The sequence below is a fragment of the Impatiens glandulifera genome, chromosome 2, assembly GCF_907164915.1.
Source record: "Impatiens glandulifera chromosome 2, dImpGla2.1, whole genome shotgun sequence".
Classification (NCBI taxonomy): domain Eukaryota; kingdom Viridiplantae; phylum Streptophyta; class Magnoliopsida; order Ericales; family Balsaminaceae; genus Impatiens; species Impatiens glandulifera.
In genome coordinates this window covers 20,608,062-20,625,478 of record NC_061863.1, presented here as the reverse complement: position 1 = coordinate 20,625,478, position 17,417 = coordinate 20,608,062, and the positions used below count along the sequence as shown (strand labels likewise).

The 17,417-nt window shown below is 31.9% G+C and overlaps 1 protein-coding gene across 3 annotated transcripts; it reads left to right on the top strand.

Moving 5' to 3' along the window:
• Nucleotides 1–2,293: 2,293 nt before the first annotated feature.
• On the top strand, nt 2,294–8,809 carry LOC124923998 (probable cellulose synthase A catalytic subunit 1 [UDP-forming]). Of its 3 annotated transcripts, none has more exons than XM_047464021.1 (13): nt 2,294–2,702; nt 3,143–3,338; nt 3,424–3,602; nt 3,836–4,014; nt 4,160–4,426; nt 4,754–5,099; nt 5,874–6,011; nt 6,080–6,205; nt 6,312–6,524; nt 6,659–6,884; nt 7,256–7,449; nt 7,579–7,929; nt 8,007–8,809. In XM_047464021.1, the coding sequence occupies exons 1-13, from the start codon at nt 2,622–2,624 to the stop codon at nt 8,586–8,588; spliced, it is 3,078 nt and encodes a 1,025-aa protein (XP_047319977.1). In that variant the 5' UTR covers nt 2,294–2,621; the 3' UTR covers nt 8,589–8,809. The 3 variants fall into 3 exon arrangements, with proteins under 3 accessions (XP_047319977.1, XP_047319978.1, XP_047319979.1); XM_047464022.1 differs by having other exon boundaries at nt 2,311–2,697; nt 3,138–3,338; XM_047464023.1 differs by lacking the exons at nt 2,294–2,702; nt 3,143–3,338; nt 3,424–3,602 and having other exon boundaries at nt 3,979–3,998.
• The last annotated feature ends 8,608 nt before the right edge of the window (nt 8,810–17,417 follow it).

Genomic DNA, 17,417 nt, shown 5'->3' with positions numbered 1-17,417 from the left:
ATAGTCTTCTTTGACTAATACGAATCCAATGATCACAACCTCAAGCTTCCAATCCAATCTTCACAAAATACGCCAATAAAATTTCTCAAGATTTTGAAAATTTTAAAAAAATTTATTTAAGGCTCTAAGGTTCACTTTTGGATCATCTTAAATGTTCATAAAAAGTTAAAATATTCTCCAACTCATAATAAGTTTTAATTTTCATTGAAATTTGAATTACAATTCAAATTGAAATTTAATATTTCAGTTCGACCATTATTGTATACTGCTTGATTATTTGTTTTCTTAATTTATATTTGATCCTAAGATCATTTCAAAAAACTTTCTACTTAATTCAATTTGAACGAATCAAGTTAAATAAAAAATACTCAAATTTAATTTTAAAAAATCTCAAAATCGGATTTGTTTTCTTGAGCTCAAGCTCAAGAATTATGGTTTGAAAAGCTTCTTAACATCTTGTAAAATCTTGTAAATGATGTTAGGAGTACTTTTGAATCAAATTCAGTCAATTTTAAGCATGTTTGTTTAAAAATTAAATATTTAAATTTTTTAGAAAACTCTCATTCTTGAATTGGTCAAAATGGATAGCCAGTGTTAATTATTTGGTTCTATTTGATCTTAATATGTATAAGGATGCTATTAGTAAACTCCTTATATCAAATTGAACCTTAAAAACCAAAATTCCGTTTTTGTCAAAAAAAACTAATCAGATTAAATGGAACTTCTTCCCGATCGATTGATACATCAGAATTATGTTAAAAATGATCATTGGAATTAAATTAAGTTTATCATGCCTTCAGATCAAAAGATGGAACTTTCAATCAAAATCTCAAAACCTGTAGTCGATGTTCTTCACGTCCGACCAATGAATCTAGGCATTCAATTGAGGATTTTGCCTGGGTATTGTTTTCGATCGAGAAAACCAGCCCTCCCCTGCACTTGATTGAGAAATCTCGCATCCGACCGAGAAATCTCTACTTCGACGGAAGAATTCCGCGTCCGACCGAGGATTATCGGGCAAGACCGAATCTTAGCCTCTATGTTCACCGTCGCCTAGACCCATTGACTTCGGGTTCCGGCCCAGACCCGCATATTTGACATGATTCACGACCTGAATATCTGCCTAAGGACTATTTTTTGGGGTTTTTAATTTCCAATTGTTTTTAACCATTAGAAACCCTAAATTATTTTTAAAAAAATCGAAAAAAATCTATCTTCAAATATTTTCACAAAATATATTTTTAATAAAGGTCGGTTTGAACTTATTTTAAAATTATAATGCCTTAAACTAATATTTTCAGGTATTTTTCTCAATAATTCTCGACATCAATTGCAAATACCCGTATTTAAATATTATTTCATAATTTACATGTTAAAAAATAATTAGTTAAATAAAACATAATAAACATAACTTTCAAATAAATAGTCAAAATTTTTGAATCAAAGACGTTTTTAACGGGTAAAAAGTATATAGTGTGAAAGTCATTTCCCAAATATCACCAAACAGAACTCAAAAGAATCTTTAATCAAATATACGTATACAAATATTTTTATTGATTTTTAAATTAAAATCAAATTGACAACTCTTTTTCAAATGAATAATTTTTTTAAATTAATTATTTCTAATTAATTTAAAATAAAAAATTTCTTTGATAGATTATTTTAAATTGGATTAATAATTAATTATTATTGCAATTAATTTTAAATATCAAAAACAATTTTTTTTTTTGCTTAAATCTTTTGTTAAAGTTTTTTTTTACATACGATGTTAAAAAATTAGGAACCTTAAATTTTTTTTCGAGACAAAAGGATTTATGGGTGTTATAGAGGCAAAATTATGTTTATCATAATTTTCTTGTTATTTTTTTTTTTATGTCTAATATATATTTTTTTTTAAACCTACCAAACTCAAATTCTAGATCCGTAGATGCCTATACTCTATTTAAAATACTCTAATTGAGTCCTCTGGTACTCACTAATTCCCTAATCATCAAACACTTATTCCTTTTATTGACATGTTAAATTTTGAAAGAACAAATTTATGCTTAATAAAATAAGTGTGATGGAGAAAAGTAAATATTGAAACTTTATTGTGTTTTTTATTTTGCTTAGAAAAATATCATTTAGACTTCTAAATAACCTCTAGTAAACAATATTTTATAATTTATATATTATTGCCTTTGACTCTATTTTTTTTTTACTAAACTAAGGATCCGTTTGTTCTTCATTGCAGCAACCTTCCCTTTTACAGTTTCCAACTTCAATTTTCTAAGCCAAAGAGTCAATTCATCGCTCTAATACAAGTAAACATCAAAGTTGACGAAGCTAACTTCCTCCCGCCAGGAGCGGAATCAGCCGATGACGATGGAGTATTGACTAATAGTCTCCGGATGATCCGGTAAACAAAATCTCTCCTCATTACTTCCAGAAAAACCTCACTGTGACCCCAATGCAGACACTAACAAATAGGGCGAGAATGCCCATCTTTTATTGGTCAATAATCCCCAGAATTACCCTGTCCAATGTGCCAATCTTCATGATCCGTTTAACAAATTATCTCTCGTCACATTATAGACTACCATTTTCAGACATCTTAACCTCGCCCATTTCTTCAATTGAAGATGGAGGCGAATGCTATAATGATGGATGGATCTTACAAGGGGAATGAGTTGGTGCGACTTCACCACGATTCCGATAGTGAGGTTCTTACTTCTTTGACACTATCAGTTGGGTTTTTGTTTTCTTATTTCACTTATCTGTTTTCAGTTCAAAGTTGACATCTTTACATAATTAGTAGGTCTCTCTTTTGACTACTCTCTTGTTGTTTCCTAAATCAATCTCTCGGATCTAGCTTTTTGATTGAACTGAATTATGAACATCTGTCATTTAGGAGAATAAGAAATGATTCATCTTTCTAGTTACAACCTTTTCTAGATGGGATATTTTTTACTGGCAAACCTTAATGAATGTTTGAGCTCAGAATATTCCAGAAGATTATGATGTGCTGTTAATGAAACATACTTTAGATTTCTAAATTTCAATCGTCTTACATTCTACTTACTTGCCATTTCAACTTCTGGTTCGCCTTCTCATACTTCTTTGTATGATCTTCTTAGAAATACTTGTGTCTGGTCCAGTGCAGGCCAAGCCCTTGAAAGAACTCAATGGACAAATATGCCAGGTATGCGGAGATAGTGTTGGCCAAGAAGCCAATGGTGATGTTTTTGTTGCCTGCAGCAAGTGTGCCTTACCAGTTTGCAGGCCTTGTTATGAATATGAATGCAAAGATGGATATGGTTGCTGTCCTCAGTGCAAGACCAGATACAAGAGACATAAATGTGAGTTCAGATACCTTCTTGTATTCATTCTGCATGGAATGGATCTTCTCCTCTAGTTATAATGGACAGTTCTTTTATTCATTAGGGAGTTCTGGAGTTGATGAAAATGCTGAAGGGGATGGAATCGATGACCTGGAAAATGAATTTAACTATACACAAGGACTTTGCTTAACTTGGCATCAATGTGATAGAGAGGATGGTGATCTATCGTCATCTTCTAGAAATGAATTTCAACCTATCCATCTTCTCACTCACGAGCGTCATGTAAATAAATCGATGCAAACTTTATTTATAACGTTGATTTTGGGATTGTGACTGCCTTTTCTATAGTTATCTTGTTCCTTCAATGGATGTGTATCAAGATTATAGCTTGTTAATATTAACCGTTTTTTAAAATATCGGTGTTTAACAGATTTCCTTATCTTTTAGATATTTTTTTTTTTGTAATGAAAGGTAAGAAGAACGCTTATCTTCTTAATAACCTCTTGTTATTTCAGGTGTCAAGTGAAACTGATAGTGGCACACTTGACAGTCAGTCAATGGGATCGAGTTCTGGTTCTTTTGGATTTGGAAGTGCTGATTGGAAGGAAAAGGTTGATGATTGGAAGTTTAAACCGGAGAAAAACAGTATGCAATCGGTCAGCAGATACTCTGAATCTGGTGAAGAACTGCAAATGTGAATATCCTCTTATGTTTATTAAACACATGTCTCAAACGCGATAATCAATTGGAGAATAAGCCATCCAGCAATTCGATAATTGCGTGTAAATCTTAATCTAGATATATTGAATACTTCTCTTTCTTCCTTTTTTTTTCCATAGGACTGATGTTGATCGTCGACCCATGAGTCGTGTGGTTCCTATTTCTTCTAATCACCTGACTCCTTATCGTTTAGTCATCATCATCCGGCTAATTATATTGGGCTTCTTTCTTCAATACCGATGCACACATCCAGTGAAGGATGCATATCCATTGTGGTTGATTTCAGTTATCTGTGAAGTTTGGTTTGCATTATCCTGGCTTCTTGATCAATTCCCTAAATGGTCACCTGTCAATCGTAAGACATATATCGATAGATTAACAATGAGGTTGGTTCAATTTGTTTCTTTTACAGTGTTTTCGTTTGGCATAAGGATTTGCTTTTGTTTTTTATTCATTTCACATTTCTATTGTTATATTAGTGAGCTTAAATATATATATAAAAGAAGAATAATACATTCTAGCTCATTTTTAAAAATGTTGTTTATGCACATGAGATTTGAGAGTAAATGATGTCAATATAACCTTGAAATATAGTATTTCACTTTTTAAAACAACTTATTATAGCATTCTTAAAATTTTCTTTTCTAATACAAGATCAATAGTAGTTTGGTTACATAATATTTATTTACCCCAGTTTTTTTTCTTATCTTAAGGTATGATAGGATTGGGGAGCCATCACAATTGGCACCAATTGATGTATTTGTCAGTACTGTAGATCCACTAAAAGAACCTCCTATTATTACTGCTAATACTGTGTTGTCGATCCTCTCCGTGGATTACCCTGTGGATAAGGTTTCTTGTTATGTTTCTGATGATGGATCATCAATGTTAACATTTGAATCTATCTCAGAAACCGCAGAGTTTGCCAGGATATGGGTTCCATTCTGTAAGAAGCATGACATTGAGCCAAGGGCTCCTGAATTTTATTTTAATCAGAAGATGCTATTTTATAAGGAAATGACAAAACCTTCCTTTGTAAAAGAGTACAGGGCAATGAAGGTATGTTTTGTAGGGTTTCTTTTGCAAACTGAAGAATGGTTTACTTTGATTTTTTTTTCTATTTGACCCTTTTTTTATATATAAAGTGAAAGAAAGAAGTACGCACAAAAAAAAAACGAAGAAAGTTGAGAAAGCCAAGCCAACTCCGCTTATTGTAGTTTATTTTTCATATAAAGCATGTTATCGCCAAGATTCAAACCCCCAATCCATCCAAAGATTACCACTTACCACCCTGCTCATACTACACAAGGCAAATCTAATCCTACCCATGAATATTAGGCTTTCTATATTTGATTTCTCGTTGGAAGTTGGAACTTACACAAATGTTTGAAATCCCACCTTTCCTAACATTAAATCTGTCTTTACCTTTAAAAATCACATAATCCTTATTCCTTACAAACTAGCTGAGGAGTGACCTATAAACTGAAATAGCATCAGTACCCAAAAATTGCATTTTCCTCTCAAACTTGGTCATGCTTTCTTTAATATGTTTATGATCATGCATATCTAACCTGGATTAAGTTTCTTTTGGTTTGAACTTAGTAGTGGGTATATGTATTTAAAATGAATTGTCTTAAACATTTATATTCTCGAGGTTAATTATAGACAAAAAAAGGATTTTTGAGCTCAGTTCTATTGTTTTGGAATGACACCTCACATATATTCACTTGAACTCCTAGAAAATCGTTATATGGTAATGTCAATTTCAAAAAGAATTTATAGTTGTGAAATTTGTTTATTTGAATCCACTTGAATTGCTGAAATATGTAATAGAGAGAATATGAAGAATTCAAGGTAAGAATCAATGCACTTGTAGCAAAAGCTCAAAATGCACCAGAAGCAGGATGGAAGATGCATGATGGTAATCCTTGGCCTGGTAATAACCATAGAGATCATCCCGGAATGATTCAGGTACTTTATTTTTTAATCTTTCGATTTGTTAAATATATTCGGTTTCTAGTCCCTAATGTCAAGAGCAGGTGTTCTTAGGACACACTGGAGGTGTTGATATTAACGGAAACGAGCTACCACGACTAGTTTATGTTTCGCGCGAAAAGCGCCCAGCGTTTCCACATCACAAGAAAGCTGGAGCTATGAATGCTTTGGTTAGTGACCATAAAACTGGATAACTTTAGATAGAGATTCAAATTAAAATGGGCTTTAATGAGAATGCCCGTTTTCTTTGTCAACTTTTATGCTTTTGATATTCAGGTCCGGGTTTCTGCTGTGCTGACAAACGGTGCATTTCTTCTGAACGTCGACTGTGATCACTACTTCAACAATAGCAAATGTCTTAAGGAGGCAATGTGCTTTATGATGGATCCCGTACTTGGAAAGAAAATATGTTTCGTACAGTTCCCTCAAAGATTTGACGGCATTGATTTGCATGATCGATATGCTAATCGCAATATTGTCTTTTTCGATGTAAGTTTCAGTATACTTGCTAAAACCCTAACTCGTGTTGCACTCTACATATTTTTTAATGTTGTCATCAATTACTTAATATTTCCTTTTGCAAAATTTCTTTCATGAACTATCTGCGCTAAAATAATATGCAGATCAACTTGAAAGGGCTGGACGGCATACAGGGCCCAGTTTATGTGGGTACTGGAAGTTGTTTCAACAGACAAGCCTTATATGGATATGATCCAGTCTTAACCGAGGAGGATTTGGAACCCTGTGGCTATCAAAATCAGGATGATAACAGGATGGCAATCCAACTAAGAGACTCAACTGTTCCCATATTTAGTTCAGAGGATGTTTATGAAGACGATATTATTGAAGGCAAGTGCCATTAACCCTGTATTTCTTATGACATTATAGTCTGATCATCTGGATTTGTGAATGTGAATAAATAGTAACACCACAGAAAGAATGCTAAGAGAATAGTAAGTTGAGGGAGAAGATAAGGGTTCAAAGATGATAATGTACAAAATGCCAAAGTTATATAATCCACCACTTGGGCATAAGCATAATAAGATAAATATATTCAAATACAAGATTCATATTCCCATGTGACTGGGGAAGCGGGGTGATCATATGGGTCTACTTGGAAACAGTTTATATTGACATAAATTTCGAAATTTGTGTCTCATATTGAGATAAGTTATAATATATTTTGCAGATTCAAAACATTCATGCATATTTATTTACAGGATATGTTGATGAGACATCACACATGTATGAGAAAAATTTGGAGAAACGGTTTGGACAATCTTCAGTGTTCATTGAAGCCACGTTCATGGAGCAAGGAGGTATTCCACCACCAGCAGATCCGGCTATTCTTCTCAAGGAAGCAATACATGTAATTAGCTGTGGCTACGAGGAGAAGACCCAGTGGGGCAAAGAGGTATGTATATATATATATATATATATTGTAAACCAAAGTTTACTATATGGTGCTAAGCTATAGCACGAATCCATTTGTATTTATTGCTCCAAAAAATTCTGAAAGTAAGATTTCTATATGTATCATCAGATTGGTTGGATTTATGGGTCGGTGACTGAGGATATATTAACGGGTTTCAAAATGCATTCAAGAGGATGGATATCAACATATTGCATGCCGACTAGGCCAGCCTTTAAGGGTTCTGCTCCGATTAATCTTTCTGATCGTTTGAACCAAGTCCTTCGATGGGCTTTGGGATCTATCGAGATTCTTTTGAGTCGGCATTGTCCAATATGGTATGGTTATGATGGGAAACTCAAGTTATTGCAGAGGTTGGCATATATTAACACAATTATATATCCCATAACATCAATTCCTCTTATTGCTTACTGTATACTGCCAGCTATCTGTCTTCTCACAGGAAAATTCATTGTTCCAGAGGCAAGTAATTATACTAAAACCATTTTTATTATTACATTGTTAGAAAAAGATTTCATCTCTTTTTATCTTCTGGGCAGATAAGTAACTATGCAAGCACATGGTTCATCCTCCTATTTGTTTCCATATTTGCCACTGGAATCCTTGAGCTTAGATGGAGTGGAGTTAGCATAGAAGATTGGTGGAGAAACGAACAATTCTGGGTGATTGGTGGAACATCAGCTCATCTCTTTGCCGTTTTTCAGGGGATTATGAAAGTGGTTGCAGGAATCAACACTAACTTTACAGTTACTTCAAAGGCTTCAGAGGAAGGTGATGACTTCGTTGAGCTTTACATGTTCAAATGGACTTCTCTTCTTATACTTCCTACTACCATCCTCGTAATGAATTTGGTTGGCATTGTGACTGGCATCTCGTTTGCAGTAACTAGCGGGTATCCTTCTTGGGGTCCGCTTTTTGGGAAACTTTTATTCGCTACATGGGTTATCTTACATTTGTATCCGTTCCTTAAGGGATTGATGGGAAGGAAGGGTCGTATGCCTACTATGGTCATTGTTTGGTCTATACTTATTTCTTCGATATTTTCCCTTCTTTGGGTGAGAATTGATCCCTTTTCTTCCAAACTTATGAATACTAAAGGTCCATGTGGAGTTGACTGCTAGAAATATAGACAGGTTTCACAGTTTTTTTTAGGGGTGGAAATGGCTGTTTAGTTTTTTTAATCTTATTTTTATGATTTTTTAGAACACTTAGGAAAGAGGTTAGAAGTTGCCCACATTTCGTGGTCTTGTGTATAAGTTTTTTTTTTCAGATTGTGATTAGTGAAACATTATTACATTCTCCTTTTTTTGAAATAGTTAGTTTTTATTGCGATTATTGTTGATTATGGTTGCTTGTATATCAGAAATCCATTTTGTGGATTGAACTTATATACTAAGAGATATTCAAATTATCATTATTTAGAAGTTAAAATGAATTTCCCTGAATTTATATGAGAAAACATCATAACACTTTAAATTGTGCAAAATTTTCAATGTTGGTCCATTCTAAAAAGAAAAAAAAAATATGTTTTTTGTGAAATAAGATTTTTTATTAGTCACATGATTGAAAAGATCTCGATATTAAGAAAAAGAAGTTCTGAAAAAAAAAATCTCACATTAGGATTTCAATGGTTGAATTTCAAAGATGAAAGGTACTCGTTGCTGGATTCCAGCTACTTTACATTTGAAATATGAGGTCATGTGGCCACTCTTAGAAATTGGATCACACAGTTCAAAAGTGATGATGCTGGCTTCACATCACTACAAAAAAACGCCTTATTAGCGACAAAAATTTAGTGACGATTAAAGTGGTTGAAATTTGCGATGTTAGTAGCGGCGAATTTTTCATCGCAAATATTTATTAATGAAGGCAAATTTGTCACAAATAATTAACAATATTTTTTGTTGCTAAATTATCGGATAAAAATATTAAGCAAAATATCTGAAGAGACTCAATTGTTAATTTCGATATATTCTCGTTCATTTTTTTTGGTTCTAAACTGTTATTTAAATTTTATTTCGTTAATATTTACCCTATAAATATGTTATTATTAAGGATTTATCTTAAAAAACAGAATTTTAAATAGATAAATTGTGAGGCAAAAATTATGTATCATTCTTCTTTATAGTGAAATTTGGTGGCAACTGAAATGGATGTAGTTCATTTGAGTGGATCACTATAAATTTATGTCTGCTTATGTTTTCTTATCTTACGTCTTTACAAATCGTTTCAAATATGTTATATTTGGGGAATCCAAATCCTACCAACTAGTATCAGAGCGATGTTAAGCTAGATCAGAGCATTGAAAACGATGGCAAACGATAACAGTATAGGACACGAGAATGAAAGATTTGATAGAACAAATTATGCATTATAGAGGATTATCTCTATAGAAAAAATCTTTATATTTTTTGAGTGAGAAACCATAGAAGATGAATGAAAACTCCTTGATAGACATGTTTTAGGAGTTATCCGATTGACGCTAACCAAGACGGTTGCTCACAACGTAGCAAAGGAGAAGACCATTATGGGTCTAATGAAAACTCTCTCTGATATGTATGAGAAACCATCTGCTAATAACAATGTACATTTAATAAAAATACTCTTTAATTTAAGTATGATTAATGATACTTCTGTCACTACTCATTTAAATAAATTTAATACAATTGTGAATCAACTGCTATCTATTGAGATTGATTTTGGAAACGAAGTTAGTGCCCTGATTTTATTAGCATCTCTACCAAATAGCTGAGAACTTATGATGACAACAATTAGTAACTCTGTTAGAAATTCTAAATTGAAATTATTGAAGTTAGAGATCGAATTCTTGCCGAAAAGGTTCGTAAAATTGATTATAGTGAAACATTCAAATGTTCTACTCTAAATGTTGAAATTTCAACCGAGGTAAGAATAGATCTATGTCGAGAAACATAAAGAGTCATTCCAAGTCTAAGCAGACATTTAATTGTTAGAATTGTGGTAAACATGGTAATTTGAAGAGGAACTGCAAAGCACTAAAGAGAAACAGTGATGATAAAAATGATGCAGCCAGTGTTGTTATAGAAAATGACATTAATGTGTTGTTTTTGTCAGTTGATAACCTGATAGACTCATGGGTTCTGGACTCGAGAGCATTTTTCACACAACTGCCCACAAATATTTAATGGAGAATTATGTGGCTGAAAACTGTGAGAAAGTTTATCTCGCAGATGATGAGTCACTAAATATTGTTGGTATGTGGGACATCAAATTGAAGATGGCAAAAAAAGTTATGTTTAGAAGATTAATAAGGTGAGACAAATTTTAGGTTTAATGCACAATTTGATTTCTGCCAACTAACTTGATGACGAATGTCACAATTTTAGTTGTGGAAACGGTGTGTGGAAGGTGACTAAATGAGCAATAGTTGTTGCTCGAGGTCACAAAATTGGAACATTATACACGACTTCAACATGTAAAGACACAATTGTTGTTGTTGTTGATGACTAAACACAATGAACTAAAGTTTGTTGAGAATTAGTTATGTGAAAACTGCATTTTTGGTAAACAAAAATGTGAGAGTGTCTTAAGGATTGTGAAGGAGCTCAAGAAAGAAATGTTAGAGTTGATAGACATTAATATTTTGGGACATGAGCACATATTTCTTCTACTGGTGGATCACACTACTATGTGTTGTTTATAGATAATTCGACAAGAAAAGTATGTGTTTAATTTATGAAGTACAAGTCTAAAGTATTTATTATTTTCAAAAAGTGGAAGTCTTTGGTTGAAAATGTAACAAATCAGAATGTTAAATGCTTGAGATTCGACAACGGAGGTGAATACATCAATTTAGATTTCAGAGAGTATTGTGTTGTGAATGAGATCAATATGGTGAAGACTATTCCATGAACGCCTCAAGAGAATAGAGTAGTTGAACGGATGAATCGAACATTGAACAAGAGTTCTAGAAGCATGAGATTACATGTTGGGTTACTTAAAACATTCTGGGAAGAAGCTATCAACACTACTGCCTACTTGATAAACAGAGAACTCTTTGTTCCTCTTGAATTCAGAATTCCAGAATAAGTTTGAAACAATAAAAAGGTAAACCTTTCTTATTTGAAAATATTTGGTTGTTTATCATATGTTCATATTAATGAATGTGATAGGAGCAAGTTTTTGATCCAAAGTCTAATAAATGTTTTTTATTGGTTATGGTGATATTGAGTTTGGTTATCATTTATGAGATAATCAAAATTGGAAGATCATTCGTAGTAGAAACGTTATTTTCAATGAGCATGTTCTCTACAAAGATTGTGTTGGGAAGACATTAGATGGTGATTCCATGTTTGAAGAGACTAGTACAGTCATTTGAAGAGACTAGTACGGTCATTTGAAGATTTTTCAGCTGAATATATACCGACTGTCGAAGAAGATCAATGTGTTGTTAAAGATGAAATCGTTGAGAACGTGGCCCTAGAGACAAATCAATAAACATCGGTTATAAAGTTGAGAAAATCGTCAAGAAATCGAAAATCAGTCGAGAAGTGGTCCCCATCTTTTAACTACATCTTGTTAATAGTTATAGGTGAACCTAAATTCTACGAGGAAGTAATACAATCTGATGAATCAGTTAAGTGGGAATCTGCAATGAAAGATGAGATGAATGTTTTGACGTCGAATCAAACTTAAGAGTTCATTGAGCTACCAAAGTGAAATAAAGAACTTCACAATAAATGGATTTTCAAGATTAAAGAAGAAGATGATAAAACCATGAGGTAAAAAGAAAAGTTGATTGTGAAAAGATTTTAACAGAAAAAAGATATTGACTACAATAGATCCTCTCTCCAATGGTCAAATTAATGACAATCAAAAATATTTTGAGTTTGGTTGAAAGAAGACTTTCATTTTCAACAAATGGATGTCAAAACTGTTTTTATTCACGGTGATTTAGATGAAGATATTTACATGCAACAACCACAAGGTTTTAGAATTAAAGGAAAATATGAGCTTGTATGTAAGTTTCAGAAGAGTCTATATGGTTTGAAATAGACTCCAAGTCAATGGTACAAAAAGTTCGGTAACTTCATGAAAAGTAACAATTTTTTGAGATTTAAAGCTGATGATTGTTACTATATCAAAAGGTTTGATAAATCATACATAATTTTGCTCCTCTACGTTAATGACATGTTGATTGTTGGAGCAAACTTGTATGAGATTAACAAGCTAAAGAAAAAGTTGTTTGAAAAGTTTGCAATGGAGAATTTGGGTGTTGCAAAACAATCATTGGGATGAGAATTTTCAGGGATAATGAAGTTCTCAAGCTTTCACAAGAAAAATATGTGAATAAATTTCTTAGAAGATTTAACTTGTACGATGCAAAACCATTTACTACCACTTAGCTAGTCACTTCAAATTATCTAAAGATCAATTGCCTTCAACAAAGGATGAGAAAAATTACATGGTTACCATTCCGTATGGGTCTACCATTGGTTGTAGTATGTATGCGATGGTTTGTACACGACCAGATATATCACATGCAATGAGAGTTGTTAGCAGATTCATGAGAAACACATGTAGCCAACATTAAGAAGTAGTAAAGTAGATACTACGATACTGAAGAGGAAGTATGCATCTCGCTTTGAGTTTTTTGAGTTTTCGAAAGTCTAATATGGGTTGAGAAGGATATGTTGATGATGACAATGGTGGTGATATTGATAGTAGAAAGAGCACAACATGGAACATCTATACTCTAGGAGGTACTACAATCAATTGAGTTTCAAAACTGTAAAATATTATTTCTCTTTTTAGTTGTGAAGTATAGTATGTTGTTATAACAGAGGCTGTTAAGAAGATGATGTGGTTGTAACTTTTTTTTGTGAGAATTAGGTCAAGACTATGAGAGAAGTGTGTTGCGATGCGATAGTTAAAGTGTCATTTGGCAAAGAATCCTATTTATCATGGTAGGAAAATGTGAAATAAGATGAGTTGGTCATTCGAAGTGAGGATAAGTAAGTCGAGTTGTTTATTGTAAAATATGCGAAGAGATGGATTATTTGACCGAAATGAAAGTAAAGTCTCGAGATGAGAGGTCAATTGAGATTAGTGGGATAAAAATGTAGAATTAGATGGTTTTGATTAATCGAAGTAAGTAAGGCCACGCTATGAGAGGTCGATTGGGAGATTGATGAGTTAAAGTGAGGGTAAAATAGAGTGGTAACGTTGGTGATAGTTGATTTGACCGAAATGAAATTGTGTAAGGTCACACAATATGAGAGGTTGATTATGGTGTGGATAAATATGGAATAAGATGGTTAGTTATCTGAAGTGAGGATAAAAAAGTCAAGTTGTATATTGTAAAATATGTGAGGAGATGGGTCACGAGATAAGAGGTCAGTTGGGGATTGATGATCAAAGTGAAGAGTAAAAGAGATTGGTGATGTTGGAGATGGTTGATTTGACCGAAGTGAAAGTGTAAAGTCACATATGAGAGGTTGATTATTAAGGTGGATAAATGTAGAATGAGATGGATGGTTAGCCGAATTGAGGATAAAGAAGGTTTGATTGTATATTGTAAAATATGTTAGGAGGTGAGTTGTTTGACAAAGTGAAAGCAATGTCTCAATATGAAAGGCTGATTGTGAATTAGTGGATAAATGTGGAATGAGATGATTAATTAGTCAAAGTGAAAGTAAAGTAATGAGATTAGAGCTCAATTGAGGTGGATAAATATGGAATGAGATGTATGGATAGCCGAAGTGAGGATAAGAATGTCGGGTTGTATATTATAAAATATGTGAGAATATGAGTCGTTTGATGAAGTGAAAGTAAGATCTTCGAGATAATAGAGGTCGATTGTGATTGGTGGATAAATATGGAATGAGATAATTTTTGATTAGTCGAAGTGAAAGTAAGGTAAAGAGATAAAGGTCGGTTGGGAAAGAAATTGATATTGGTGGTTAAAATATGCGAGAAGATTAGTTGTTTGATCGAAGTAAAAGGTAAGGTCACGAGATGAGAAGTCTGATTTGAATTGGTAGATAAATGTGGAATGAGATGGTTAATTAGTCTGAGTGCTTAAAGCTCACGAGATGTGATGTCGATTGAGCATTGATGTGCTAAAGTAAAGGTAAAAAATAGTTTGATAATATTTGAGATTTTTAATTTAACCAAAATGAAAGTGTAAGGTCACGAGATGAGAGTTTCATTAGGAAAAAAATATGTGAGAAAATGAGTTGTTTTACCGAAGTGAATAAAATGAGGAATGAAAGTGTTTTTATTTATTTTTTAATTTTTTATATTATTCGTGATTTATTAAAAAAATTTAAACATTGAAATAAATATTATTATAATTTTTTTATTAAATTTATTTTATTTATATTTTTATCCGTGTGCATTGTACGAATTTTTCTAGTTTCTAGTTATTGATAGAAATTATTTAGTAACTAAGTGAACATTTTTTTGTTAGTAAATTTAAACTTAATACTAGTAAGAAATAGTTAGTTATTTGTTTTAATTTTTATTATTAAAATTTTAATTCATATAGTTGAGATAGTTTTTATTGATATTTGATGAGATTGTTTCAAATAATGTAATATGAGAAAGAATTAGAAAAAAATAAAATTTTAATATAAATAAAATTTTAAAAAAATATATTACTTTTTGACGGATATATCTATGGAATGTAAAAACATCAAGAATTTTTCGATGGATATTACAATGAAAACATAGCTTTCCAACATATATTTCTACGGACACATCACGATATTTCCGTTGTCAATCCTACGAAAAAATTCCAATGAAATTATACGTCAGAAATATTGACCTAAATTCTTAGGGTAAAAACATCTTTTATGATGAAAGATGTTGTGTTGGAAATTTCATCACAATATGTCATACATGAAAAAACCGTCACAAATATTTTTGACGGATTATATATTCTTTAGAAGATTTACTGACAGCCGAAATACTGACATTTATTATACATATGAAAAATTTGTTACTAATCATATATCCGTCGAAAATTTTGTAGGAAACATACGTCATAAATGTCCCCATTTCCTTGTAGTGCAGCCAATGTCTTGCCCTATAGTATAAACAAGATCTTGTACAAAATAATATAACATACACAAAACAAAAATAATTCAGTTTATATTTCTTTTACAGTTTAAAAAAAAGGTGTTTATGTTAAATTTATTGAATACAAACAATACATATGATATACTACATGATATAGTAGTGACTTTAGTTAGGTTGGAGTTCTAGGACACAACAAGGAGTATTATCTCAATTGGATTTTTTACTCCATCACTTACTAGAAGATCACTTTTCAATCAACTAATAGAAAATGAGAGTATGTCTGATTTTCTAAATCACTCTAAGAAACAATGCAACGGTGCTTGAAAGAATTACAGAGTTTCTCTTATAATTAAGCAACGAGTTATTGCAACGTAAGACAAGTTCAACACGATTAAGTTCACTTTCAAACTTCTTTTGTTTAGCTCCGCACAAACAAGTATGGTAAGTGTTGGAAATCTTATCTCGTAATAAATATACATAAATATTATCACAATATAACTACAAGATAATAAAAATAATATAATAGATTATTAAAAAATAAAATGAAGAAATCTTCTCATTTATTCTGAGGTCTGGGATGATCACAATTCCCTTAAATCAGTTTTATCGTCTCCCATTTGCGCTAGAGAGTTTTGACATGATTGTTTCCCATGGTAAAACAAAATCGGATATAGTTTAGCACAAAATAACCACTACATAATGAACTAGATAAAAAAACATGAATCACAATCATCGGGTTTCATCAAAAAAACGTCGATTCAAGAACTAAAAAAACTCACGAAAATAAAGAAGGAATTAACTTTTTTAATTATAGATTGAGAAAAAATAAGATGATATGTGAATATGAATTAGAGTGAACGGATATATGTATCTGAAAATTAAACCATCAAATAAATAAAACTATTCATCAATTTATTAATCCTTCACCAAACTTGTCAAGAGCTATAAATTCAAATTCCATAGTGAATCTAGTAATACCAGATTGTTTAGAAGATTTCCATGATATAGTTTCACCTCCAAGTATATAAATACATTTCCATTTGTTGTCTTAAAATCTTTCGTATCTGAAATTCAATTAACATTAGTGTATCATTCGATAACAACAAGATGTATTGTGTAGAGAATACCACAATCACGGGAATCTCTCAAATACCTAAGTAATCGTACAATGACTTTCCAATGTTTATCATCTGGATTACTTGTGTATCTACACAATTGGCTTACTGAACATGCTATACCTAATCTTATACAACTCATTAAGTACATTAGACTTCCAATTATTCGAAAATATTCTAATTGAGAAAAACTTTCTCCACGATTTTAGATAGATGTTGACTCGTATCTATTCGAGTCTTAGGCAATGCAGAATAATTCTTGTTAAAATGTTCAAAGATCTTATCCATATGATGTGATTGACTAATAACTATCCATTCTAATCACTTTGATTCCAATAATCACGTCAACCAATCTCATATATTTCATATCAAAATTTGAATTTATATATTGTTAGTGGATTTAACCATTTTATCATTATTTCCAATAATAAGTATGTCATCTAAATAAAGACATAAAATAACGTATTCATTTTTTGTGTCTTTAATATAAATGCACTTGTCACATTCATTGATTTTGAATCCACATTAGATCATAACATGATTAAATTTCTCATGCAAAAAACCCTTAAAGTTGATCTATATAAATTTCTTCTCCAAGTATCAATTTAAAAAAGTCGTTTTAATGTCCATTTGATGAATTTTTATTGCGCAAAAGAAGCGATCGCAAAAATTAATTGAATAGAAGTTATTCTCGTAACTAGAGAATATGTATCAAAATAATCAAGACCTTCTCGTTGACAATATCCTTTTACCACTAGTGTTGCCTTATATTTA

Coding starts and splice junctions, on each gene's coding strand:
- LOC124923998 (XM_047464021.1), top strand. CDS start 2,622: ATGGAGGCGAATGCTATAATGATGGATGGATCTTACAAGGGGAATGAG. Junction 6,525..6,658: donor GCAATATTGTCTTTTTCGAT/GTAAGTTTCAGT, acceptor AATAATATGCAG/ATCAACTTGAAAGGGCTGGA. Junction 6,885..7,255: donor TGAAGACGATATTATTGAAG/GCAAGTGCCATT, acceptor ATTTATTTACAG/GATATGTTGATGAGACATCA.